Source organism: Bubalus bubalis, chromosome 3 (genome assembly GCF_019923935.1).
Source record: "Bubalus bubalis isolate 160015118507 breed Murrah chromosome 3, NDDB_SH_1, whole genome shotgun sequence".
NCBI lineage: Eukaryota > Metazoa > Chordata > Mammalia > Artiodactyla > Bovidae > Bubalus > Bubalus bubalis.
In genome coordinates this window covers 28,903,333-28,927,778 of record NC_059159.1, presented here as the reverse complement: position 1 = coordinate 28,927,778, position 24,446 = coordinate 28,903,333, and the positions used below count along the sequence as shown (strand labels likewise).

The 24,446-nt window shown below is 58.9% G+C and overlaps 2 protein-coding genes across 3 annotated transcripts in view; one reads left to right on the top strand and one right to left on the bottom strand.

Moving 5' to 3' along the window:
- Window positions 1-988: 988 nt before the first annotated feature.
- LOC102406110 (GRB2 related adaptor protein) lies at window positions 989-23,902 on the top strand. 2 transcript variants are annotated; one of them, XM_044939159.2, is made up of 5 exons: window positions 989-1,264; window positions 6,966-7,063; window positions 11,582-11,704; window positions 19,055-19,223; window positions 23,374-23,902. In XM_044939159.2, exons 1-5 carry the CDS (start codon window positions 1,187-1,189, stop codon window positions 23,668-23,670), a joined length of 765 nt encoding a protein of 254 aa, XP_044795094.2. In that variant the 5' UTR covers window positions 989-1,186; the 3' UTR covers window positions 23,671-23,902. The 2 variants fall into 2 exon arrangements, with proteins under 2 accessions (XP_044795094.2, XP_006048909.1); XM_006048847.4 differs by lacking the exon at window positions 23,374-23,902 and adding an exon at window positions 20,997-22,134 and having other exon boundaries at window positions 1,074-1,264.
- SLC5A10 (solute carrier family 5 member 10) overlaps window positions 22,139-24,446 on the bottom strand; it is a 55,104-nt gene continuing 52,796 nt past the window's right edge. Inside the window, exons 12-15 of the mRNA XM_006048842.4 lie at window positions 23,111-23,279; window positions 22,779-22,994; window positions 22,577-22,634; window positions 22,139-22,458 (exon numbers count right to left, since the gene is read on the bottom strand). Coding sequence (XP_006048904.2) covers window positions 22,352-22,458; window positions 22,577-22,634; window positions 22,779-22,994; window positions 23,111-23,279 — 550 coding nt within the window. The 3' untranslated portion in view covers window positions 22,139-22,351. The remainder of the gene's footprint in view (window positions 22,459-22,576; window positions 22,635-22,778; window positions 22,995-23,110; window positions 23,280-24,446) is intronic.

Here is a 24,446-nt window from a genome sequence, read left to right as displayed (position 1 = left end):
TGCCCTTCAGGAAGGGCTGGTTCTGGGTCTGAGGCAGAAGTCCTGGAGGAGCCTGGGATGTATCATCAGAGAAATGGGAGGTGCTCAGAAAATCACGGGGATTTTTAAGGACAAGAGGCATCTGGAAGGGGTCCCACTGATCAAATCTAAGACAATGTAAGCAGTAATGGATCATAATCATAATATCTGAAAGCAAGATGTCACCTTATCAATATAAATAAAGGAATAAAAATTCTTTTTTTTTAAACAAAAAAATAAAACCAAGCTGACTTCACGCTGATTCAGCCAGTCCCTGTCCAACACCCCAGGGCTCTTCCTCTCTCTTTTTGGGACCGTGGTCACGCTCCTTCCCTGCACAGCAAACTCCATCCTCCATCCTTAGTTCTGACGACTTCACTGCATTCAGTGGTTTAGGTTCTTTCCCAAGAGACTCAGCCTCATCCCAGAATTGCCGCACTGATCTCACCACCCACAGCAAACCTAAGCAAAGGTCCACATTTATTTTCAGTCCTTTGTGACCTTAGGCTCACCATTCCACTGAAGGTGCCCAGTGTTTAAACCAGAAGAGGCGCCTTCTGAGCTGGGCACTGATGGATGAATAGGAGTCTCCTGAGAAGAGAAAGGGGAAGAGGGGCCATGCGTGTGGAAAGGCTGGGGGGCGACCTGGGCATGTGAGGTGTCCCCCTGCTGTGGCTGCAGCCCAGGTTTGTTCAGAGCGAAGGAGAGTAACAAAGGATGGGTCTGGAGAGGTGGGGTGGGGAGGAGTAATAGGCAAGGCCCTGGTGGTTGGGCCAGGAGCTTCGGGTCAATAGTGGGTCACAGGGGGCGTCAGAGTTTAGAAACTGTGGCGGAAGGATTGGTAAATGAGTGGGAGTGGCGGCGACCACAAGTTCAGCATCCTTGCTGCTCTGGAGACTCAGTTTTATCATCTGTAAGGTGGGTGCAGGAGGAGGACCCACTCCCAGGGCTGCTGGGGGACGCCCTGGAGTCTGAGAGGGGCCCGTGGCTCACACCCCCTGTCTGGGACATCTCTGCTTCCTGTTTCTCCGTCAGGGGAAGTCTCGGTCTCAGCTTCAAAAGCACAAACACGCTCTCAAAACAAAGGAAGCTGGTCCTCGACTGCAGAGGAAGCAGGAAGCTGCCGGCCCTGCTAGCAGCCCAGCTGCCGGGGCGCGGGGACGGCGGTATGGAGTCTGTGGCCCTGTACAGCTTCCAGGCCACGGAGAGTGACGAGCTGGCCTTCAACAAGGGGGACACACTCAAGGTAGGGTGGCCGGGCCTGGCCGAGCTGTGCCTATGTGATATGGGGGCTGCTTAAAATCAGGGCCCGGATGGCCCTTCTAATAGAGTCTAGTCTCTGGAGGAAGATAGGCCCAGCTTCTCCAGTCATTGGCTACGTGACTCTGGACAAGCCACCTTCTGCCTCAGTTTTCCCATCTGAGAAATGGGGAGTTAGTTAGTGCTCCCTCCTTTAGGAGCCATTCTGAGAATTCAGCGTAGTAAGTGGCAGGGGCTGATTCAACACCCAGTTTCCCACGAAAGAATTTGAAATGAGTTAGAGAGAGAGAGGCACAGAGACTGAGACAGAGAGAGGGTCTTGGGAATTAAGTACACACACTAACCTATCGGGGATAAAACAACTGTGACTAAGGGTCTAGATGGGCCTCCCCACAGGTGAGATGAGCCTCAGTGCTACGCAGCTCCCCTCGTGGAACCTCTGTGAGGAGCACACACCCTCCAGGGCAGAGGGGTTTCCAGCCTCTCTCTCTAGGGAAGTGTCCCTGCTTACATGCCTGCATCTGGAAGCGGAGCTCAGGGCCCTGATTCGGGAGCATCTGGCATGATTTGGGTGCTGGATTAGCCATCAAGTCCCACTCAGGAAGCTCCCTGGGCCCCAGGCTCCACGCCGGCCCAGCGGGCATGAGATCGGCCATCCTTCCAGTCTGAGCTGGGGCCCCGCTCCAGGCCGCCCCAAGCTTCAGGCCTCAGAAGGGACAGCACCTCCCGTGGACTGACCGTGTATGGAGGCAGGTCTGAGCTCGGCGGTGTGCTCCAACGCCCGCTTAATCTGCCACGGCCCCATTTTACAGGTGACTAAGTGAGGCCCCCAGGTACCATGACTTGCTCAGTGTGGGGTCAGGTGTGAACCCCTTAACCTGGGCTGGGGCGAGAGGGTGACAGTTCTAAGAAGAGCCACATCATTTTGAGGAAGTCCCCCCTTATCTGTAATAAATTGGGATGCTGGCCCTGGGCCCCCGGGTGGCCGGCAGGGGGTGGTGACCTGAGGACGTGTGGTTACCCGAGGGTGGGGCAGGCTTGACATCAGGACCAACCAGCCAGTGCAGGAGACTCTGAGATCTAGGACCAGCTCACAGGCCTTGTTAGCCAATCTGAGAGAGTTTGGGTCTCTAGTTCCAGACTCCAGAGCTTGGGAGAAAGTGGAATCATGAGGAATTTGGAATGGGGTGGGCAGTGCTTTTCACCTGAGACGCAGGTGATGGGCAGTGTGGCGGGGATGGATCTGTGGGGTCCCCCAAGGGAATCACCGTGAAAACTATGACACCCCCTTCCCTCCTGGATGCCTGGGCTCACTACCCACCCAGAGACTGGCCGGGTTCCCGCTAACCCTGGCTAGAGCACTGGCATCTTCTGCTGTGTTTGCTTCTAACCCGGGCTCCTGAGGGCAGGGACATAAACCAGTGCTGGCATGGGGCAGGCCCTCAGCAAGACACGGGGTGTCAGCGGAAGGAAGGAGGGATTAAGATGTTAGTCAGGACCCAGGAGGGGACCTCTCAAGGCATGGCAGGCCATGGGAAGGGCTGCCTTTTCCTTCTTTCATACAACAAACCCTCGCTGGCCTGTGGAGCATTGTCCTGAGTGCTGAGGCCACAGGCAGTGGACAAAGCCCAATCCCTGTCCTCCCAAACCTGACATTCCAGAGGGTGAGTCATGCCAGGAGGTGACAGATGGATGGAAGCAATCACCCGGGAAGATGGAATGCAGAGGGTGGGAGGGGCAGGGGGACAGCTTTAGACTGGGGGCGGGGGAGGGCGGGTCTGGGCAGCCTCTCAAAAGAAGTGACACCTCAGCTGAGATCTGAAGGATGAGCGGGACCCAACCATGCAGAGAAGAGGCGGGGGAGGAGAGTGAAGGAGGACATGCATCCAGCGGGGGTGTGAGTGAGTCTGCAGCGTGGACTCAGCCTAGCTCCATGCTCCGTGGTGGCATAAAATATCACAGAGTCCCTAAAAACGCCATCTGGGGAGGGGTCTTTTAACAATGCAAAAATGCTCATGAGGCAACGTGAAGTGGCAAAAAGGCAGAATACAGAGGAATATACACAGAGAGCCAACTCACACGTACTCAGTAGATTTGAGTTTTAGGGATAGGAAACTGACATTCTGCAGGTGAGAAAGGGAAAGCTGAGCCTCTTCTAGGCACCGGATTCGTGCCTAGGAAAAAACACCAGCATGTCCTGAGGAGTTAGTCCTGGGTCCTGGGAGGTAGGCCATCAGCAAGTCCCACTTCCTTGTTCATGCCCCTGCCTTTCCCTGATGGACAGGGATGAGCGAGTGGGCCTTCCAGGCCCAGACCTGGCGACAGGGCCCTTCCTCATGGTGGTGCAGGTGCCAGGTCAAATCCTGCCTTGATTTAAGATTTTGATGGATTTTTTTTTTTGCATTAAATTTTAAACAGTCTAATTTTTAGAACAGTTTGAGGTTTACAGAAAAATCGAGAAGACAGTACAGAGGGAGTCGCATCTGACACCGCACGCCCACTCTCACCCGTGCATACCCTCTCCCGTGGTAACATTTTAGAGTATCAGCCTGGTTCATTTGTTACATTAATAGACTGATATGGATACATTATCATTAACTACTGGCAGCATGAAAATTTTTTGCATTGATTTTGATTTTTTAACATATTCTTTTAAAATACTATTTACATTGATTTGTGACATTCTCGGAGCTCCGTAAATTTTGCGCTCGAAGTGCCTCCCCCACCTTACGTGCCTGGAGTCCAATTTCTGTAACTGCAAAAGTTCGACTGCGACATCGCCCGGCAGCCCTGCTCTCCAACGCCCGTCTGATGACTGAGCACGCAGGGCGTCCATTCGAGCGTGTTTGCAGCGTACCAGCTGTGAGCGCCCAGTGGACACACAGATTCCAGGCCCTGGGAGCTGGCAGGACACTGTTCTTCCAGTCTTGAGCTCTGCTCTTAGATGACCCTCTGGACAAGTAGCCCCAAATGTCACTTCCCTAAAACATAGCCCCCTCCCAGGAGTAGGCTGCTTTGGGTGCACAGTACCCGTCGCTCCTGGCTAGAGGAAAGATGTGGGTGCTGGCTTACCTCTGTCTCTTCATCGACAGCCTGGCCCCCAGAACCCAGACTCAGGGAGCCCATGGCCTCAGCATCTCCACGGGGACGACCGGTGCACCCCAGGTTGGACACAGCCAGCCCTGAGCTCCCCACCTGCCCCCGCAGCTGTTCCATCGCACCCGGCGGCCACACCCGCCCACCAGCACCCAGGCCCAGAACTTGGGGTGGTCTTGGCTGCTTTCTCTGCATCTTGGAGCCAGCCTATCAGCAGTTCCCCCTAAACCATTCCAAATCTGACCACATCTCAGTCACCCCAGTCCAGGGCCCCATCACCGCTCACCTGGGCCCAGCTCCTCACATCCCTCCCTCCAGTCCACAGCCTGGTCTCCACACAACAGCCACAACCCAGAGCCTGACCTTCCCCCAGTGGCCCTCAATGGTTCCTCTTGTTTGTTTTTGTAAATAATTTTCTTTATTTATTGGCTGTGCTGGGTCTTTGTCGCTGCGTGGGCTTTCTCTAGTCGCGGGAACAGAGGCTACTCTCTGGTTGCTGTGCTTGGGCCTCGCATTGCTGCAGCTTCTCTGGTTGCTGAGCACAGGCTGTAGGGCGCGTGGGCTTCTGTGCTTACAGCTCGCAGGCTCTAGAGCACAGGCTCAATAGTTGGGGTGCTCTGTGGCATGTGGGATCTTCCTGGATCAGGGATCGAAACTGAGTCTCCTGCATTGGCAGGTGGATTCTTTACCGCTGAGCCACAGGGGAAGCCTGCTCCTCTTGGTTTTGAAAATAAAAATCTGAATGGCCTCCTCACTCCCACCAGAGTACAATAACGTCCAGCTCTCGCCCTCCTGTGCACCTCACAGTCTGGCCCCCACCTCAGCTGCAGTCACACAGCTTTCCTCTCTGCTCCAAGGACAGCTCGCTCCCACCTCAAGGCCTTTACACTGGCTATTCCTTCAGCCATGGACACTGTTCCCCACATCCTCTCACGTCCAGCCTTTCCTATAATTTGGGCCTCAGCTCACATGTCAGTCACCTCCTCAGAGATGCCTTTCTTGCCCACTCCCCCACCCCTGTGGACAATCCCCTGCCCCAGCCAGGCATCTACATCTTCCTGGTGTATATCTTGCGAGCACTCCCCACTGCATTAAATTATCTTGTTTATTTGTCTGTTTCCTGTTTCTCCCTCTGCCTCTGCCCACTAAAGTGTGACCTCCTGCTCCCTGCTGTGTCATTGGGCTGGACACAGGGCCTGTCCTGCAGGAGGTGCTCAGTGACCACACTGGCCAGGGGGCAGTGGCACAGGACAGCACCCAGGAGAAGGGGCCAAGCTGGGGGCAGGCCAAGGTGGGAGCATCACCAGGGACGGTTGGCAATTCCTGTGTCTCAGAGGGTCTGGGGGCTTTGAACAATGTTGATGGCAAGACCTCAGCTACCGCAACCCATCAGAACATTTCTGAGTCTTTCCCTGGAGTGGAGATGACAGGAAAACAAACAAAGCTGGGATAGACGAGACGTGTTACAGCCTCATGTCCACACAGGACTTTGTAGGTCACAAAACACCACCTCATGCCGTGTAGGCTGTATCTGTTTTACGGTTGCAGAAACCGAGGCCAAGGCTGCAGAGAGAGTTAGAGGCAGGCAGACTGGTCTAGAGCCCCAAGGCTGCCGGGAACCTTCACTGAATCTGTGTCCCATAGGCCCTGATTTTCCCATTAAGCTGGGGTGGGGGGGAATTTGTTTTATGTTGTTTGGTTTTCAGCAAAAGTTTTCCTGAGTCAGCCACCTGCTTCCGGCTGTCCCTGGGGACGCTAGCCTGGCCCAGACAGTGGGGACAGGAAGGAGGGGGCTCGGCAGGCCAGGCGGTCAGACGAGTTGCTGCCCCAGCCCTCACTCCCATGGGGCCTCTGCTTGGGTGGCTCATCTGTGTCTGATTTTTTGTCTCAACCAAGCATCCCCACCGGGTTGGAGCTGATACGTGGACCTGCTCTAGGACAGACAGGGAAGACGGCCCTCGGGCAGGGTCCAGAGACAGAATGAAGGGGGACTGGCGTGAAGAGTGAGGGGGTCCTGCTCACCTCCTCTCTGGGCCTGCGTCCTCCTCTGTGAAATAGCTTTTGATGACAGCAGCCCCGGGGGCCGGGGTGAGAAGGGGTGACCCGTGGCGAGCCTGCCCAGCGACAGGCGAGGGAGCCCAGCGTCCCGCCACCACCCTCAGCAGCTCCCACCCACACTCGGGTTTCAGTTCCCCTCAGGCCACCTGCAGGGCGACGCGGAGCCTGTGACCCGAGCCTTGTCTCAGCCCAAATACCTCCCGTTTGCTCCCCAGGGTCTGAACTCCCCACCAGACCGTCACCCCTGAGTTCAGGCGTGCGGGTTTGTAAATGTGGGTGACCCCAGGTGACCACCACTTGCTGGGGCTCCTCAGACTGCCCCCTCCCCACGTCAGCGGAGGTGTCGAGTACCATGGGCCCCATGCCCAGGGCCACAGCTCAGGGACTGAGGGGCTGTGGGGTCTGCCCTAACCACACAGGGTGCTGGGGGTCTGGGTAGCAGCTCTTGGATGTCCAGCTCCAGCCCCATGTGCCCTTGGCAGGGGAAGCTGACACTCCTGGGTGACCAGGAGCCATGTCTCTCCTGCCCACAGATCCTGAATATGGAGGATGACCAGAATTGGTACAAGGCCGAGCTGCGGGGCGCCGAGGGGTTTGTCCCTAAGAACTACATCCGCGTCAAGCCCCACCCGTGAGTAGCTCCCTCACATCCACAGGGCCCCCTGCCCCGCTGCCAAATGTCCCCTCCCAGCCTGGCCCAGACGGAGTGACCTGCAAGGCCTCACCCCAGCCTCCCTCCATCCGTCTGGAGCCCCCTGTCTGTACCCTGAGCAGAAGTGGGGGACAGAGATGTGATGACTTGTCCCAAGTGGTAGTAGTCCGGGCCAGTCCAGGCCACAACACCGAGGACCTGAGACACCAGAGAGCACCCGGGCCCTGGAGAGGACGGGGCCTGGGCGCTCAGCGCTGGGCCCACCGGCTGCGGCATGGCCTCAGGCAGGCCCTGGCCCTCTCTGTTCTTGTTTCTCTGTCTACAGCACAAGGAGGCCCGAGGTTCCACTCATGGGGGACCCTAGGAGCCTGTGCGGGGGTGGGGGTGAGGGCCCAGGGAGGAGATGGGCAGGAAGGAGGCAGACCTGAGGGCCCTGCCATTGGAGCAGGAGATGGGAGAGCTGGACACCAGCCAAGCAGAGCTGGGACAGGGCAGAGCAGGAGTCAAGTGTGGGGCCCAGGCATCCCCAGGCCTGGGACCTGCTGGCCCAGGGAAGCCTATGGTCAGGCTTTCAACATTGAATGCCCTAGTCTCAGCCCCGTCACAGGCCTAAGTGGCCAAGAATCTATGAAAAACCAAGTGGATATGCGTGGAGTGAAGGCTGAAGTAGCCTTGAGACACAGTCATTCACTAAACACTGGCTATGGCCCCAGGGACCCGGCCCAGGTGATGCTGGAGACACGTGATGAGATGCTCAGGTCAGAGCAGCATGTCCCAGGGAGAGACAGGAGGTAAAGAAAGTATGACAAGAGAAGGCAGTCAGCATCAAGATAACTAACCAGGGAGGCCTTCTCGGAAGAGGTGACAAACTGAGGTTTTGAAGGATGTGTGTAGGAGTTAGCTGCGTAGTCAGAGAAGGGCATTCCGGGGAGAGGGGCAATGAGAACCCCTGGCTGTGGGCCTGGCAGCGGGGCCTCAGATGCTGGGTGGAGGGTGGGAGGAGCCACGGATGGGTTTCAGCGTGGATGGGGGTCCTGCATCTGATGCGGAGGCAGGTGACAGGGCTGGGCAGGCTAGAGGGGGCAGGCTGGGAGCTGCAACATGTGTGTGGTTGTGGGGTGAAAGGAGAGGGAGGTGCACTGCCAGGGTGGGGCCTGGAGGCTGTTTCCTCTTTATCTGTCTTCGAGTTCTTTCCAAAGCTGCCACCACCTCCGGCTTCCTGTGTTGGGCAAGGCCTCTACCCACCTAGGTCCCCTGTCTGGTCTCCAAGCACTCCCACCCCCTGACAGGTCCTGTAGCCTGGGCTCCCGGCCTGCAAGGGCTGTGTGACCTTGACTTCCATAAAGGGAGACAGATGGAGAGAACCTGCCAGGGCCACCAGCCAGGGCCAGGTCAGTGAAAGACACAGTGGAAGTGGGAGCCTCCAGGTGGAGGCTGTGGCCCAGCGAAGGCTGGGAGCCTAGAAGTTTGGAGGCCACTGAGAAACCCAAGTAGAGGCTTTGGTTTACTCAGAAGGAAAGAAAAGCTGATGGATTTCAGGGCCATGCCCTTTGGGGCAATATGGTGGTTGAAGCCAGTCTCCACCAGGGTGGGTAGGAGCCATGGAGGGTTCCGTGTCTGATGGCCCTGGGGTCCCTGGGGCTATCTTTGGCCACTAGTGTCTGGGACAGATCAGGGACCAAGGGCAGATCCCCCACTTGGCTGAGGCCAGGTCCAGGTGTGTTCTGGGCTAACTTCACCCCTGCCCTAGCTCTGAAATAGCAGTGGGGAAAGTCCAGCCAGCAACTGGCTCAGCCTTTGGGACTCCAGTGTGGAACGTGGCAGGGCAGGGGTCTCAGGGGGGCCCTGATCACTGCCACCATGCTGCAGCCCAGGGAGCCCGGGGCAGGTGTGATGCAGGCCATCTACTCCCAGGGCCTCTGGGCATCACAGGCAAGGTCCACCGAGGGTCTGACCCAGTCATGTGGGAGTCTAGGAGTGCACAGTCTGCTGGGCCTGGGAGGTAGAGTAGAAGTTTGCCAGGAGTGTGGGCAGACCAGCTAACAGTGGGGGAGGTGGGGTGTGCATGGCTGAAGGTCGGAGCAGTGGCGGTAAACCCCTGCAGGTGGCGGCGCCCTCGTCCTCCCAATGACCCTGCGAGCTGGGTGCTCTCGTCAGCGTCTTGTGGGCCAGGAGACTGTGGCAGAGACAAGTGGCCTGTCCAGGGTCAGAGACAGAGGGAGGTTTGCTTCAGGTGCTGTGGGCCTGGGCTGTGCCCACCAGGACAGAGTTGGGGAAATTTGCCAGGCAAATATTGGCGGGGGGCCTCTGCCCCTCCTTGGGCCTCAGTTTCCACATCAGTAAAATGGGGGCTAAGTGAGGAGTGAGCTGGGTTCTGGGGGTGTCAGGACGGGGAGGCTGGTTTCTCCCATCCTGTCCTTTGAGCTACCGAGGACCAGGAGGGGGCTGGGCAGCCTCCTCAAGACTGCGGTTATGAAAGCCTTTGAGGGTGACGGCCGCCCACACGCGGATGCCTCCTGTGGGGTTTTGTGGGTTCTTCAGAGACACCGGGCCCGGGAAACGCCCACATGGGGCCCCACTGGACCCCTGCTCCCCCTGCGGCAGCACCTGCACCGGTTCCTGCTGGGGGCTTCCCAGAGGAGCTCCGTTCTGGGCACCCCCGAGCCCCGGGCCCTCTGCGTCCCCGCTCAGCCTCCGGCCTGGAGGTTCCTCCGGGACTCCCAGAGACCCAGGCTGAGCTCTCAGAGGCAGCCTGGAGCCCTACCCTTGGCCGCCACCTCCACCGCCTCCACTCCGGGAAAACCCGCCGTGAGATGGGCCCAGGCCTCCCCATCCCCCAGTATGGGGGCAGTTGTGGGCTAGAAGCTCACTTTTGGGGTATGGGCTCCCAGGAGTGGCGTCTAGAACACAATGTCAGGACCAGGATTTTATTTTGGGGTGGAAGGTGGGGAGGAGCCTTGGAACTGCTCTTTCTGGCTGGAACCAGGGAGCCAACACCATGAGCTGGGCAGGGTGCCTGTCCTACTCCCCTCAGTCACCACCTGAGACATTGGGGGCCCAACCCGCCCACACCCAGGCCGGGCACATCAGTAAAAAGCCCTCGGAGGAGCTACCAGCGCTCACACATGGCAGGCAGGGGAGGGGTAGGTAGGGCTGCGGGCAGGACCCGGTCTGCCTGCACCTGAGCCCCTGTGCTGGGCTTGCAGGGCTCTCTGTCAACATCCTGACATGACAGGAAATTCCTGCCTCGTATCTGCCGGCTGGGCGCTCAGACTCAGGAAGGGGAGAAGGGAAACGGCTCAGGGAAGGGAGGCTTGGCGGCCTCGGGGCGCCAAGGTCTCACGGTGAGATTCCGGCCACACTGGGCTTTGGTTTCCCCATGTAAACATCAAGAGTGGACTAAAACCCTGGGGCTGAGAAGCCAGCTGGAGGTCACCTGGGCCCTCTGAGGGTAGGCGATTCCCAAAGAGCCAGACTCCGCCAGACTGCCTCGTGCATTTACCAGGAGCCTTCTATATACCTGGTTCTGTTTGGTCAGAAGGAAGAAGGACTTGATTGAACCTGTGAGAAAAAGTCCAGGTGGCCTCAGTCTGTGCATCTGTGAAATGGGTACAGGGAGCGACCCTTCCTCATCAGAGCAAAGCTACTATTTCTCTTTGGTGGTGGTTTAGTCGCTAAATTGTGTCTGACTGAAACAAAGACAAAATAAATTGTGTTTGACTGTTCACAATCCCATGGATTGTAGCCCACCAGGCTCTCTCTGTCCATGGAATTCTCCAGGCCAAAAATACTGGCGTGGCTTGCCATTTCCTTCTCCAGAGGATCTTTCCCATTCAGGGATTGAATCTGGGTCCTGTTCATTATAGGCAGATTCTTTACCATCTGAGCCAGGGGAAACCCATTTCTCTTTGGTCATCTTTAAAATATTTTTTCACTTTTAAGAAACTACAATAGGAAATGTAAAAGCCTAGGTGGGGGTGGCTGGGTCAGAATTCACTGAGGTGTGTGTTTGCCTGAGTGTGTGCGCATGTTAAGTCGCTCAGTTGTGTCTGACTCTTTGTGACCCCGTGGACTGTAGCTTGCTAAGCTCTGTCTATGGGATTCTCCAGGCAAGAATACTGGAGTGGGTTGCCATGCCCTCCTCCAGGGGATCTTCCCAACCCAGGGATCAAACCCGAGACTCTTGCATCTCCTGCATTGGCAGGCGGTTTCTTTACTACTAGTGCCACATGAGAAGCCCCGTGTGTTTGCCTGGTGTGGTGGCAAAGGTTTGTGCTCAGGAGGCAGAATGCTGGGACTAGGCACAGCTCCTGTCTGCCACCATGTGTGACCTTGGGTACATGACTTCTGCCTCTCCGGGCCTCAGGTTGATAGTCTGTAAAGTGGGTGCAGTCACACCTCCTGTGTCCAGGACTGCTGGGAGGACCTGGCTGTGATGGGTGCCTGGCACTGGGCAGGGTGGCTGTCCCCCTCGCCCTCACCTTGCCCTCTCTGCAGGTGGTACTCGGGCCGGATCTCCCGGCAGCTGGCGGAAGAGATTCTGATGAAGCGGAACCACCAGGGAGCCTTCCTGATCCGGGAGAGCGAGAGCTCCCCAGGGGAGTTCTCCGTCTCTGTGAAGTGAGTTCTGACCCGAATACGTGGAGGAGGGTGGGCAAGGACGGGCCCTCGGAGCGTGGAGGGAACGACAGACCCCTGGAAGCAGATGACCGTCTGGGGGTCGGGGGTGAGGCGACTGCAGGGCGTGGCCTTGGGCAGTGAGGATTGGAGGCCTACTGGGAGTCCTCCCATGCTGGGCCAAAGGGTCGGCCGTTGTTCCACGAGCAGCAAGTCACCAGGGGAAGCTGATATGACAAGGCTGCAGGGGGAGAGCAGCAAGCCCCCCGGGGTGGGTGTCCAGGATGTGCTCTGGACAGGGTCCCCCTTGTGCTACGCAGTCAAGAGGATGGACCCTGGGGCCAGGGTGCTTAGGTTCACATTCCAGCTTGGCCATTTCCTGTCTGTGTGACTTTGGGCAAGTCACTTAACCTCTCTGTACCTGTTTCCTCACGTGTAAAATGAGTTATTGCGAGGAGCAAATGAGTCATTCTATCGAGAGCCGTTAGAATAGTGGCTGCCACTGAAGCAGGGTGGCAGCCTCTGGGCAGAGTGGAACCAGAAACCAGAAGTCACAATGGGGCAATGAGGAGTCCAGGTGGAAGGAGGGGCAGGAGCCGGGGAGGGGGTCGGGCCCCGCTCATCTCTGTCCTGCCTCTTCTGCACCTGGAACAGGGGGATGTGGGAGCAGCAATTCAAGGACTAGTCGCTGAGTTATGTGCAGTGTGCCGGGCAGCATCAGGGACTCAGGAAACAACAGTGAAAAAACAAAGTTGCTGTCCTTCAGGGTTTGTGTCTTAGTCGGGGAGACAGACCTTGAAACGAACACAGCAGGAGCCAGGTGGCAGGGACGGATGGCCTCAGGTTTGAGCAGAGATCTGCAGCTGCGATGCAGGCTGTCCGGGGCCCCGGGAGTGAGGACTGGGAGGAGAGCTTCCACGAAGAGGGAACAGCAAACGGAAAGCCCCTGGGGTGACTGGGCAAAGCCAGTGTGGGGAGGGGTGTCAAATCCAGAGAAAATGGCCTGACAGGTCCCTAGCAGGAGGTGGGTTCCCCCAGAGCAATAGGCCTCCACGGAGCATCCCCACTAGGGGAAGGAAGTGGATCCCTTGGGCTACTGAGGAGGAGGATGGCTGGGATCGAGGTGGGCCCGGGAAAGAGCCAGGTGGAGTCGCTGGCATTAGCACTGGGATGGGGCTGGAGGGTCAGGGAGGTGGCATGTGCCCGTGAGTTGGGGACCACCAACAATAATACCACCATCAGGGTTGCTGAGGACACTGGGCACGTAGCTGGATGGGATGGGTGGGTGGACGTGGGCAGTGTGGCCTCAGGGTGCTGGATGGCACCAGTCTTCTAGGACTTGGATGTGTCACAGCCAACGGCTGGCTGATTTTCCAATGGATAAACGTACATAGGATGGCTTTGATGGCTTCTGTGGGGGCAAGTCTGATGTGGCACCAGGCTCAGGGGAGGGAAGAGCTCGTGTCTCCCAGCAGGCTGGCCATGAGGCTCCTGTTTGCAGAAATGTGCCCCAAGGGAGGGCTTTCCTGTCTGTTCTGTACAGAGCTTGTGGTGGTGTGCAGTTGGCACACTGGAGCCCTGGCAGGTGGGCTTCTCCTCGTCGGGGTCAGGAGAGCTTCTGGGGATGGTGGTCCCACACCAGGGGTCACAGCCCTCACCCGCCCCTCTCCAAGCTTTGTCACCAGCCTTGGCTTTTCTCACTTCCATTTCCCCAGGGAACAGGCTGAGCTCCTGATCCAAGGCAATGGCTCTCCTCCTCTCTGAGCCTCAGGGGTGGTGAGACACCAGTTCTTGGCCCTGAGCGTCTGGAGCCCCCTGGCTTGCCCCTCCCTCCACAGCCCAGCCCTTGAGGCCAGTGGGTCCCCGAGGAACAGGAAGTGGCAGTTTTCCCTGTGCTGGCTCCCAGGGCCCAGTATCTCCTGGGAAAGGCGCCCGCCAGGCGGGCTGGTCTGGCCTCGCTCCAGGAATCAGCTCCAAGGTCACTGCAAAGCAGGGCACAGGGGGCTTCTTTGGCCACCTCTGCAGCCTGAACTGAGCTCCTACCCACCTCCCCCTCACCTGAGAGTGGATCCCATGGCCTGAACTTCCGCCGTGGGTGCCCTGGCACCCTGCCCTCTCCTGGAGCCTCCCGGGACATGCAGACCTGCCACCCCAGGCACAGGGTCAGGCCAGTCAGCTCAGCCTGTGGGGTGTGTGTGTGTGTAGGACAGGGGAGGAGTCCCTCGGGGAGTGAGGGACTGGGGTCTCCACAATGCCTGATCGAGGGAAGTTCGATGGCAGCAGACACTCCACAGGCTGGAGGAGATGACATCTGAGCTGGGACCTGAGGCATGAGTAGGAGTTTGGTGCACAAAGAGGAGAGGGGATGCCAGGCCCAGGGAACAGCAAGTGTGAAGACCCAGAGGTGGGGCAGAGAAGGTGGGCTTGGAGAGCAGTCTGTCTGTCCGAGCGGGAGGGGGATGAGCAGTTTTAGGGAGCCAGCACCAGTGGTGTCTGGGAAAGGGGCCTGGAGTGTCCCTCAGAGAAATCCCCGCACACACACTGTCCCCCTTGTTCCACCCCAGGCATCCTGCCCAAGCCCTTCCCCCTAGCTCAGAGCCAGAACCCTGGGTGCCCGGATTGTGGTGTGTACACAGCACCACCAGGTGGCGCCCTCCAGCCTCAGTGGCATCTCCCAGGGCCAGGATCCTGGGTCCTGCCCCTACTCTGGCCCATCCTTTGTCAGGGGGCCTTTCAGGGCCCTTGGAGGACCACCAGGCAGACCTCAGAGCAGGAAACAGGGCATCTGTGGCTAGGAGAGGGGCTTTTGAGGAAGAATATCAGCTGTGTAATCCTGGGCAAGGTACGCTGGTCTGCTTCCTCGTCTGTGAGATGAACATCGATGTAAGGGGCTGAGTATGCTGCCAGCACACAGCAAGTTCTCCCCAAATGTTGGCTTCCCCGGTGGCTCAGCAGTAAAGAACCCGCCTGCCAGTGCAGGAGACACAGGCTCGATCACTGGGTGGGGAAGATTCCCTGGAGAAGGAACTGGAGTGGCAACCCGCTTCCCGCCTGGGAAATTCCATCGACAGAAAAGCCTGGTGGGCTACTGTCCATGGGGTCGCAAAGAGTCAGATATGGCTTAGCGACATGAACAACAACAATCCCAAAAGCCAGCTATAGTTGTCATTGCCATGTCAACCCTCCCAGGACCACACAGTGTCTCCTGGCCCCAGCCCCATGGTCCCAGGCTGTTAGAGAAAGGCCAGTGGCCATGTGGGGGTGGGCAGCCCAGCTCTCTTCCTGTGTAACCTCAGCAGATCCAATCCTCCTCGGCTATAAAGTCCTTATATCCAGTGCGGAGACAGTAGCCAGGACGTCGTGAAGTCCAGTGACCTGACAGCTACCCTTCTAGGTGATGACTACGCAGATGCATGTGCAAGAGCGTTTCCGCCTCACTGGCAGGGCTCCCGGGACCTCTGATCCTACACGAGTGGCATCTCCCGCCCGCTCCCGCCAAGCCTCATAAAGCTGTCAGAGGTGGGGTTTACGGGCCTTGCTCTGCCTCCTGGAGTGACAGTGGCCACGGCTGGGTGCCCTTTACGAGTTTACAGAGGGCGGTCACCCCCCACCCCCACCTCCGGGAGCATATCTGAGCTGGCGGCCTGAGGGCCAGGGCAGGGGCGCACGGCCTGGCTGTGTAACTTTTGCCCCCGCTCTGATACAGGCTGCGGTGGGCTCCTTGGTTGGAAGCAGTTTGTTCCCCAGTGAGACTAGGAAGACGCTTGCTTCTTTTCAGGCTCAGGTGCCTGGGGTCCTAACTGTTTGCTCTGCCCCTCTGGTTGCTGAGCCCCTACTGTGCACCAGGCTCCATGCCCAGTTTCAGGGACTCAGCTGCTATCAATTGAACAAAGCTCCCTGTCCTTTTGGCTCAGGCTCCACTGGGGCGACTGATAATTTTATACATGTATGTATGAGGAGATGTGTATGTATAATTTATTACACAATTAGTAAATTATATAAAATCTTGGAAGATGAAAAAGGCTCTTGGAAAATGAAGCAGAAAGAATCAGAAGAAGGCATAGTTTTATGCAGGCAAAGACAGGGAGGAAGTGACCTCAGAAGTCTGGTGTGCAAGTGAAGAAACAAAGGCTCAGAAACGTGCAGTAACTTGCCTGAGGTCACACAGCCAGAAACAGCAGAACTAGTGCCCATTGACACCCCCATGACCTGAAAGACCAGGTCTGCCCTTCCGCTGTCCTTCCCTGAGGCTGAAAACCCGGTGTTGGGGGTTCTCTCTCCACTCCCTTCCCAAGGTCAGTTTGATTCTATCTCACATCTGCTGCAGAACAAGTCATCCACCCCCTCCTTTTTCACAGATGGGAAGACTGAGTCTACACAAGGGCCATGCCTTATCAGAAATCACCCAGTAGACAGTCAGCAACCTGGCCTCCACCAGGCCACCAATCTGGTCTCCAAGCCCTGACTGGGGGGTCCTGGGGATCCTGACACCTTACCCCAGCCTTGTTTATCCACCCTGGGCCACTGTCACCCTGGCTAACGCCGCCACCAGGCCAGAAAAACCTGCTGGGCAGGACCAGCGGCAGCAAGCATCAGGCCTGACTTCATCCTTTAGACTTTTCTGACAGCCCAGGGGCCCGGCCCAGCCCTCACCCCCCTGGGTAGGTGGGCGTGAGGGTCACAAACAGGGATACACACACCCATGGCTGCTCGGAGATGGATGCACATGGCCGGCCTCCCAGAGCAGGGAGAGACACATGCACACATCCAGGTGTGATGGAGAGACACTGGCACACGCAGGCCCAGACATCAGACACATACATCAGGCTTGGTGCCCCCTCCAGCTTGGGAGGGCTCACCCAGCAGGGCCACCCCTCCTAGCTCTGGGGTCACCTGGACTAAGACTCGGGCCTGGGGAGGTAGGAGACAGGCTGGCAGGGAGAGAAAGCCTGCCCAGGTGCTGGGTCCTCATCCCTGTCACATGGAAGAGGGTCGGTCACTCTTCAGGCCAGGGGTTGGCTCAGAGGAGGGTCACACCTGCTCACAGACACAGCAGACCAGCTGCCCCCAGCCGTGGGCGGGCTCCTCTCCCCTCTGGGCCCTGCTATCCCATCTTGAGCCATGCACAGGCTGGGGACTGGACCACGAGAGCTTCCCAGGTTTGAGAATCCGCCAGTTGTCAGGCTGATGAATTTGAGCAAACTCTGGGAGATAGTGGAGGACAGAGGAGCCTGGCACACTGCAGTCCCCAGGGTCACAGAGAGTTGGACTCGACTTAGCAATTGAACAACAATAAGGTTCTAGAACTGCTGGATCCCTTGCCCCCTCTCAGGTCTCGCCCCTTCCCTGGGTATGATCAGGGAAACACTCCATTCTGGGTGACGTCCGGGTGACTGAAGGTAACCTTCAAACACCAGAGTGTTCAGAACTGTGCTCACTTGGAGCTGAGGTCTCCTCAAAATCCCTACACCCTCCTCCGACCCTCACCCGGAGGACAGCTGCTGAATACACCCCCGGCTCCTCCTTGGAGATGGCACTGAATTAGGGACTCTGCCTCCCCAGCACCACGGCCACAGTCCAGGGGCTGGGAGAACCCCAGGCTCTCCAGGACAGGGCATGAGGGAGTCAAGAACCGAGGCTGCAGCAGGCCGGACAGGAGGGAGGTGCCTGCCTGCCTGCCTGCCCTCCTCCCATCCTGGGACATGGACACACATGTCCTACAGCTGACAGCACAGGTGCTTAGTCACCTGGGAACAATGCTTGCTGACGGCACACGAGCGGCTTTGTCTCAGGCCGGGGTGATGGCTCTGCCTGGTCACAGAGCCTCCAGCATTTTCTGGCCTCAGTTCTGCAGGTGGAGCTGGCTGCCCTGAGCGTGGACGTGTGTTAGAGGGGCTGGGACTACAGCTTAGAGCCAGCGGGGGTTGGGGGATGTCAGCGGGGTCTGGGAATGAAACAGCCAGTGAGCACGGATGCCTGGGCTGCCCCACAGTGTCCTTGACCAGATCCTCTCCCAACTGGGCTATGCCTGGGCCGACTCCTGCCTTCCTGCCTTTGGGTATCTGTGAGCAGTGGGTTGCTGGCCGGCTGCACAGGGCTGAGGAAGACAAGGAGTCCCCTGACTCTGGCTGAGGGCATCTGAGGCAGCTCACAGAGCTTGGGCCATGTTACCCAGGCTTTGAAGCATGAATAAGAGTTTGACTGAAGAAGAATTTGGAAGAAATAACGTAGCAGAGGCCTGGAGGCATGCTTGAAAGTGGAGAGAGAAGCTATGGGGTGGTTGGGATCCTTGCCTTGGGCAGGGCGGGAGGATTCCCCCTCCCCCAGGCCCAGAGACACAGAATGGAAGGTATTTACCTGGAACAAATCTCTATCTTAAATCTCACATCTTACCTTTAACAAGGCAGCACGCCAGGCCTGGGGCTGACAGGTGGAGGAAGTGAGCTCAGACAGAGATAGGCAGCTGGGGGATGGACGCCGAGCTCCGGTCCAGGCCCTCGAAGCACTTGGACGGCAGCACTGCAGGAGCTCAGGCTGCCCAGTCACGTGCGGCCCCTCCTGGCGTGGGATAGGCCGAGCACAGGGAGGCACCGGCAGGTCCCTCTGCCCTGTGGCCAGTCTGGGAGAGGCAGGCCATCCCTTCAGTTGGAAGGTGCTGGGCAGAGGGGTGGGATGCGGTGCAGTTGGGATGCAAGGCTGGGTAAAGGGAGGGAGAAGAGAAAGGGGTATGTTGATCGCATCAGAGTGTATTTGAAGAAAATTGAGGCTGGACGGGTCATCAGAGCCAGACCTTGAGATCAAGGTGTTAGGATTTTACCCCGAGGGCCGAGGGCCGTGGAGAGCCATAGAAGGTTCTTAAGGGGGGTGGAGGTGGACAGGAAGCATCCCATAGCCTGAGCCTCTTGCACACTGGCAGGCTTTGGTCTAAGTCAGGATGCTCTTAGGACTCGCCCCTCAAGGGACTGTGAGGGCTGAGAGGGGATGAGGTCGGGGAGGGAAAAGAGAGTTAAGGCTGAGGGGACGTTGGAGAGAGGAGGTGCTGTCTGCTCAGCTCTCTCAGAGGAACCATGCAATATTGCCAACAAATGAGCGTTCACCCAGAAGGGAGGTATTACTATGAGGAAATCGAGGTTCAGAGAAAGTAAGTGATTTGCCTAAGGTCACAGAGCAAGAAAGTGTCCTGATCCAGGGTCCACATCCTTAACTCCACACTCCACGGCCAGGAGATTCCCTGTGCCTTGCACGGAGCCCATTGGGGGGGACTCAGTCCTCACCCGGAGAGGAAAAGGCCAGGTTCCAGGGGGCAGGGGGAGGGCCCATCTGAGCAGCCGTCTGAGATGGCCTCTCCCCCAGCTACGGGGACCAGGTTCAGCACTTCAAGGTGCTACGCGACCCCTCAGGGAAGTACTACCTGTGGGAGGAGAAGTTCAACTCTCTTAACGAGCTGGTCGCCTTCTACCGGACCACCACCATCGCCAAGAAGCGGCAGGTCTTCCTGCAGGACGAGGAGCCCCTGCCCAAGGTGGGTGGGGTTGGGGGGCGGCAGGAGGAGGGTCTAGCACAGCTTCTCCAGTTCTGTCCTGGGGGTTGCCGTGAAGCAAGAGGAGTTGGGGGGCAGGGGGACGCAGGAAGGGTGGGTAGAAACTGCTGGGCAAGCAGAGCCTGGCTTATTCTCAGCCAGAAGCTGTGCGTGGCACACTGTAGGTGCTCAGTAGTTGTGTGTTGAGTGAGTGAAGGTATGCCACCTGCTGAGCCTCCTGGGAGCAGGCACCTCACAGGTAGGAAGCTGAGGCTCAGGGAGCAACGGGACTCGTCCCAGGCCGCCTGCCGGGTGGGGTCAGCACTGGCTTCTGCTTGCCAGCAATGGCCTGGGGTTGGGAGGTGGGGCAGGGGGTGCCCGTGGGCCAGGTCCTGGCCTGGTGGAGGGGGTCTAGCCACCCCTCGTTCTCATAATAACAGCAATTTGCCAGCCGGCTCTTTCATCAAGGGGTCCTGGGACCAGATCTCAGTCTCATTAGGGTGATGAAATCAGCCAGTGGGGTTATTAGACCTGACATACTATTTTCCTTGGGACGGGGTGTCAGCAAGGCCTGGGGCTGGAGGTCGGGACCCTGTACAGCCTAGTGAACTCGGGTTCTGTTGGGGAGGGAGAGGGGGCCACAGGCTGCTGCTCCAGTCCTGCCTGTTCCTAGGCCCCCCAACCCCCGCTCCTAGCCAGGTGTGATCTTAGGGCCAGTTCCCTCCCCTGGGCCTCAGCTTCCCCTGGGGCCAGTAGCATGAGCCCTGGGAACTGATAGGAGAGTAAACAGTGTTTTCAGAGGACCCCCTCCTCCCCCGCCTTATCACCCTCCTCCCATCACCACACTTAGCGCCTGGCCCACTCAGAGCTCAGTCTCAGGGATGGTTCCCCCAGTGGGTCTGCTGCCCAGGCCAGCTCTGCCCTTGGAAAGTGTGAGGGGGCCACGAGGGAGCTGGTGGCTGCCGGAGGGCTCTCCCACAACCACCGCCTGGCTCTGAGGTCACCCACCCTGCGAGGCGACTGCAGAGCAGGCCCGGCCCCTGGAACCCAGGCTGCCTCCTCTGTCCTGGGCAGAGAACTGCTAATTACAGCCTGTCCATGATCCTATCGCCTGCCCAGATGAGATTCTGCAGGCTCGGAGCAGAGTGCCTGGTGGGCAGGCAGGTCCAGGGTGCTGGGTGTGATCATCATGGCGCCAGGCTGACGTGCCCAGCGGGGAGCTCTCATCCAGCAGCCATTCGCAGGGGGCAACCAAGTCCCACAGAGGTCAGGGACTTACCCACGGCCACTGGGGCACAGGTGGGACTAGAGCCCAGCCTGAGAGATGGAAGTGTGCAAAGTGACATCCTTTGCCTCAAAGCCTGGCCAAGGGTAACAGCAGCAGACTGCTCATAGCCACACATCACTTTACAATTTAAAGGCCTGTTCCCATAGGTCTGGGGCCTGGAGTCAAAAGCTCAGGAGAGAGCCCCCAAGACGCACAGTTATCTAACCAAAGTCCCATGCTGAGGCCCAGGACTTGGTCCCTTGATTGCTGGCCATATGGTCCCAGCTGGGCTGCCAGGACAGACCCTGTGGAGATGTAGGGTCTGTGCTGCAGATGTGCAGGGAGCGGGCAGCCGGAGGCCCATGGCGGGGTGGGGTGGGGGGATGGCTGTCATCTGAACCTGGACACAGAGCTGGGTTCAATCCCAACTCTGCCTCTTCTTGGGGCTTCCATGGGGACAGCCCAGCCGGGGGCTCCTGAAAGCCCACTGACCATCTCCTCCCTCGCAGCCGCCCCGGGCCTGCTTCGCCCAGGCCCAGTTTGACTTCTCAGCCCAGGATCCCTCCCAGCTCAGCTTCCGTCGCGGTGACATCATTGAGGTCCTAGAGCGCCTTGACCCCTGCTGGTGGCGGGGCCGGCTCTCCGGGCGGATCGGCTTCTTCCCGCGAAGCTACGTCCAGCCGGTGCACATGTGACCGGAGTGGGCCCAGGGGCTGAGTCAGTGGACCCGCCGTCCACCAGGCACGTGGAGAGAGGACACTGGCGCCCCCAATCCAGGGCTTTGGACGGGAGCATGGGCGTCTTGACTGTCTGGCTGGCCTTTGGTGCTTCATGCTAACTGGGATGGGCCCAGGGCCCTGGAACCACTGCCACGTGCAGCGCCCACTGGTCTGGGGGGCTCCAGGGCCTCCGCTGGCCTCTGACATCACAGGTTGGCCAGCAGGGCCCGTCCACTCCAAACACCAATGCCCCACCCCAGGAGGGCTGAGGACTCGGGCTCCACCCACTGGGGGCTCAAGCCAAGGAACCACAGGCTGGGCCTGCCTGTCTCTCCATTCAAAGCCCCAAGGGCTGGCTACTGGGAAGGGGGCCAGGGCCCTGTATACCAGTGACCCGGATTTCTGGACAGACCCTGGTGGAAAACGACTTCTCAGCTGTCCTTCAAAGACTCTGGGATCCACAGGCCTCCAACACCCGTGTCCACTGCAGACACTTAGTGAGGAGGGCAGGGTAGAGGCGAGGTCCCGAGGAAGGAGGGGAGGGGTGGGAGGAATGGAGGCAGCTGCTCCTTGCCACTGGCCCCATGGGACGGATGCACGCCAAGGGGGTAGCCCTGGACATGGCCCCCTCGAAGACACAGCTGCACCTGCCGTATTTGTTGAGGCCCAGGTTCTGCCCAGACCAGGGCTTCAGGAAGTGGCGGTCACTGCAGACCAGGTGGGGAGCTGAGGCAGGAGCTGGACTTTGAGGTCCAGCAGCATCCAGGATGGGGGCAGCCTTGGTGGGCCTGGCTTAAGGAGAGGCTGGGTGTCTATGGGGATGGCACTGCCATACGACCCGGGACACTCAGAGGCCTGAGCTCTGGTGAATTCGCTGCTCATGACCTGGGCCCGTGAACTCAAAATAAATACAGTAAAAGAAGATAAGGATGTCCGTGAGAAATCTCATTTTCTTTCCAATTACAACTACAATTTTTAAAGTATCAGACATTCTTTTTTTCCCATTTCCTCCCTAATTTTTCAGGGCTCCTACTTGGCTGGCTTGGCCAGTCGCTGGGCACTGGCCTGTCCTGTGGCCCAAGGCGTGCTGCCCTCCTCTGGCCCTTGGTGTTCTTGACGGGGAAAGGGGTACTCTGGGGGCAGCGTCAGGCGAAGTAGGTGTAGAAGAAGATATTGACGCACATGAGGAGGATGGCGTTGACACCGCAGACACGAGCCCAGAAGGCGTGTCTCTGGGATGCTTGGCCATCACCTGGGGGTGGTGGGAGGAACGGGGGGATGAGGGCCACGGGGTCCCACCCAGTGCCCTTGCCTGCCGCCCTGCCATGGGTGACAGCAAGAGGGGGGCCTAGGGTCACACACACACACACCTGTTTTCACTCCCAAGGGCAGGTCCTGAGCCAGAGTCCACCAGGTCAGGCTCTGGATCTAGAGGGAAGGGCAGGGGTGAGCCCAGACAGGGGTCAGTGACAGAAAGAGGGCAGGGACCAGGGTTAGATGGGGTTACAGGTCAAGACCCAGAAGATTCCTGAGTCAGAGATGGTCAGAGGCCAGGGGTGAGGGTGGGCTCACCTGGACGTCCTGGGGGTGTGGTGTCAGCAGGCTCCCAGCGACCACCACAGCCCCGCTGAGCAGGAAGAGGGCCACGGCGAAGTGCAAGTAGTGGACGCCATGGAGGATGGGGGGCCGAGTGTCAGGGTGGCCGCAGGGCGGGGCTGGGTGCAAGAACTCCAGCACCAGCCTCGTGGCACCCACTGCCAGCCCCGCCATCAGGCCCCAGAAGGCTCCCTGGAGGAGAAGGCAGGGCCGCTGGGGCCTCGGGAGGAAGGCCAGGCCTCCCCCACTCAGCATCCAGGCAGCAGGGGAGATGAGCCCTGAAGCCTCCCGCTCTCCCCACATCCCACCTGCTCATTGGCCCGCCGCCAGAAGATGCCCAGGACGAAGACTGCGGTCACCGGTGGGGCCAGGGAGCTGGTCACCGACTGCATGTAGATGAAGAGCTGCCCGCCATTGGAGCCCTGCAGGACGGGGATCCAAGCCACACTCACGCCGACGAGCACCACGATGACCAGCCTGCAGGCAGCGGGAGGCGGGCCGTCCTCAAGACCCCCACCCCTCCCCACCTCCCCTGGGTCACTGAGGCTGGCTCTCCATCTGTCCCCTGCAGCGGAGCTCCAGCCTCCTCCCTGGCCCCTGCTCCTCTCCTCCAAGGACACAGCTGGCCTTGCCCTCTCCAGACTCTTCCATGGCTCCCCGCTGCCTGCAGAAACTGCCCCCGACTCAGCCTGTGTGCTCCTGGTCATCCCTGCCATCTCCCCCTGGTCTCCTGTCCATCTTCAAGGCCCGACTCCACCTCTCTAGGTTTGCCATCTCCCACTCCTGGTGGCAGCAGCCTCATCCTTTAGTTCCCTGCTGCACGCACCTCCCAGCACACAGTAGGTGCTCAATACACACTTGTGAATGACCTGTTGCCCTCACATCCAGGCCAGACTGAGCCCCTGGTGGTTCCTCAAACCCTGGCAGGCCTTTGAAGGAGTCGGGACCTCTGGTGGCACACCCCACCCTCTGCTGTGCGTGGCCTGAAGCCCCTCTCCCTGCCCCCCTGTGTGGACACCTCCTCTCAGCTCCTGCCTGCCTCTGGCTGGTGTGAGCACCCCCCCCCCGACCCCCTCCCCCCCCCCCACCAGCAGGGACGTGTTTCACTCATTCCTCCATGAAGCATTCATGAGGAGCCTGCCCGAGAGAAGGACGGGGTGCTGGGGCTAGGTCTTGGTGACGAGCGGGCCTGGTTTCAATGCTGCCCCTGGAGTGGGGCGTTCTGTCATCGTGTGCTCAGGGCTAGGCCAAGGGAGCCCAGAGGAAGCACCAATCCAGGAGGGCTTGCAGGAAGAGGGGGCCCTGCGGCATTGGGGACAGAACTGGGGCTAGGTGTCCATATGCCCTTCTCTGCTTAAGGGCCCCTTGCCTGTATCCTGGCTCACCTGGATGTCCCTCACCCCCGAGGTGGGTGACAGGTGGGACCCTCCGGGACCCCAGAAAGGACAGCAACAGGCCACGTGTGCAGCTGGGCGGGCCCTCCCCTTCCCGGCCTGAGGGAGAGGGTGGAGGAAGGAGGCGCCCCCTTGATTAGGGCTAATTAACCCTCCGCCTGGCAGGCGGCGGGCGCTGCCCTCTTCAAAGGCACAGGCAGGCTGCACCCCACCCTCCTTGCACAGGCCCTGCATCCAACACCAGACTCAG

Bases quoted from the DNA above. Each gene is read 5' to 3' on its own strand.
- LOC102406110 (XM_044939159.2), top strand. From the start codon at position 1,187: ATGGAGTCTGTGGCCCTGTACAGCTTCCAGGCCACGGAGAGTGACGAG. The intron at 1,265-6,965 runs GTAGGGTGGCCG...TCCTGCCCACAG, and splicing joins ACAAGGGGGACACACTCAAG to ATCCTGAATATGGAGGATGA. The intron at 11,705-19,054 runs GTGAGTTCTGAC...CCTCTCCCCCAG, and splicing joins GAGTTCTCCGTCTCTGTGAA to CTACGGGGACCAGGTTCAGC.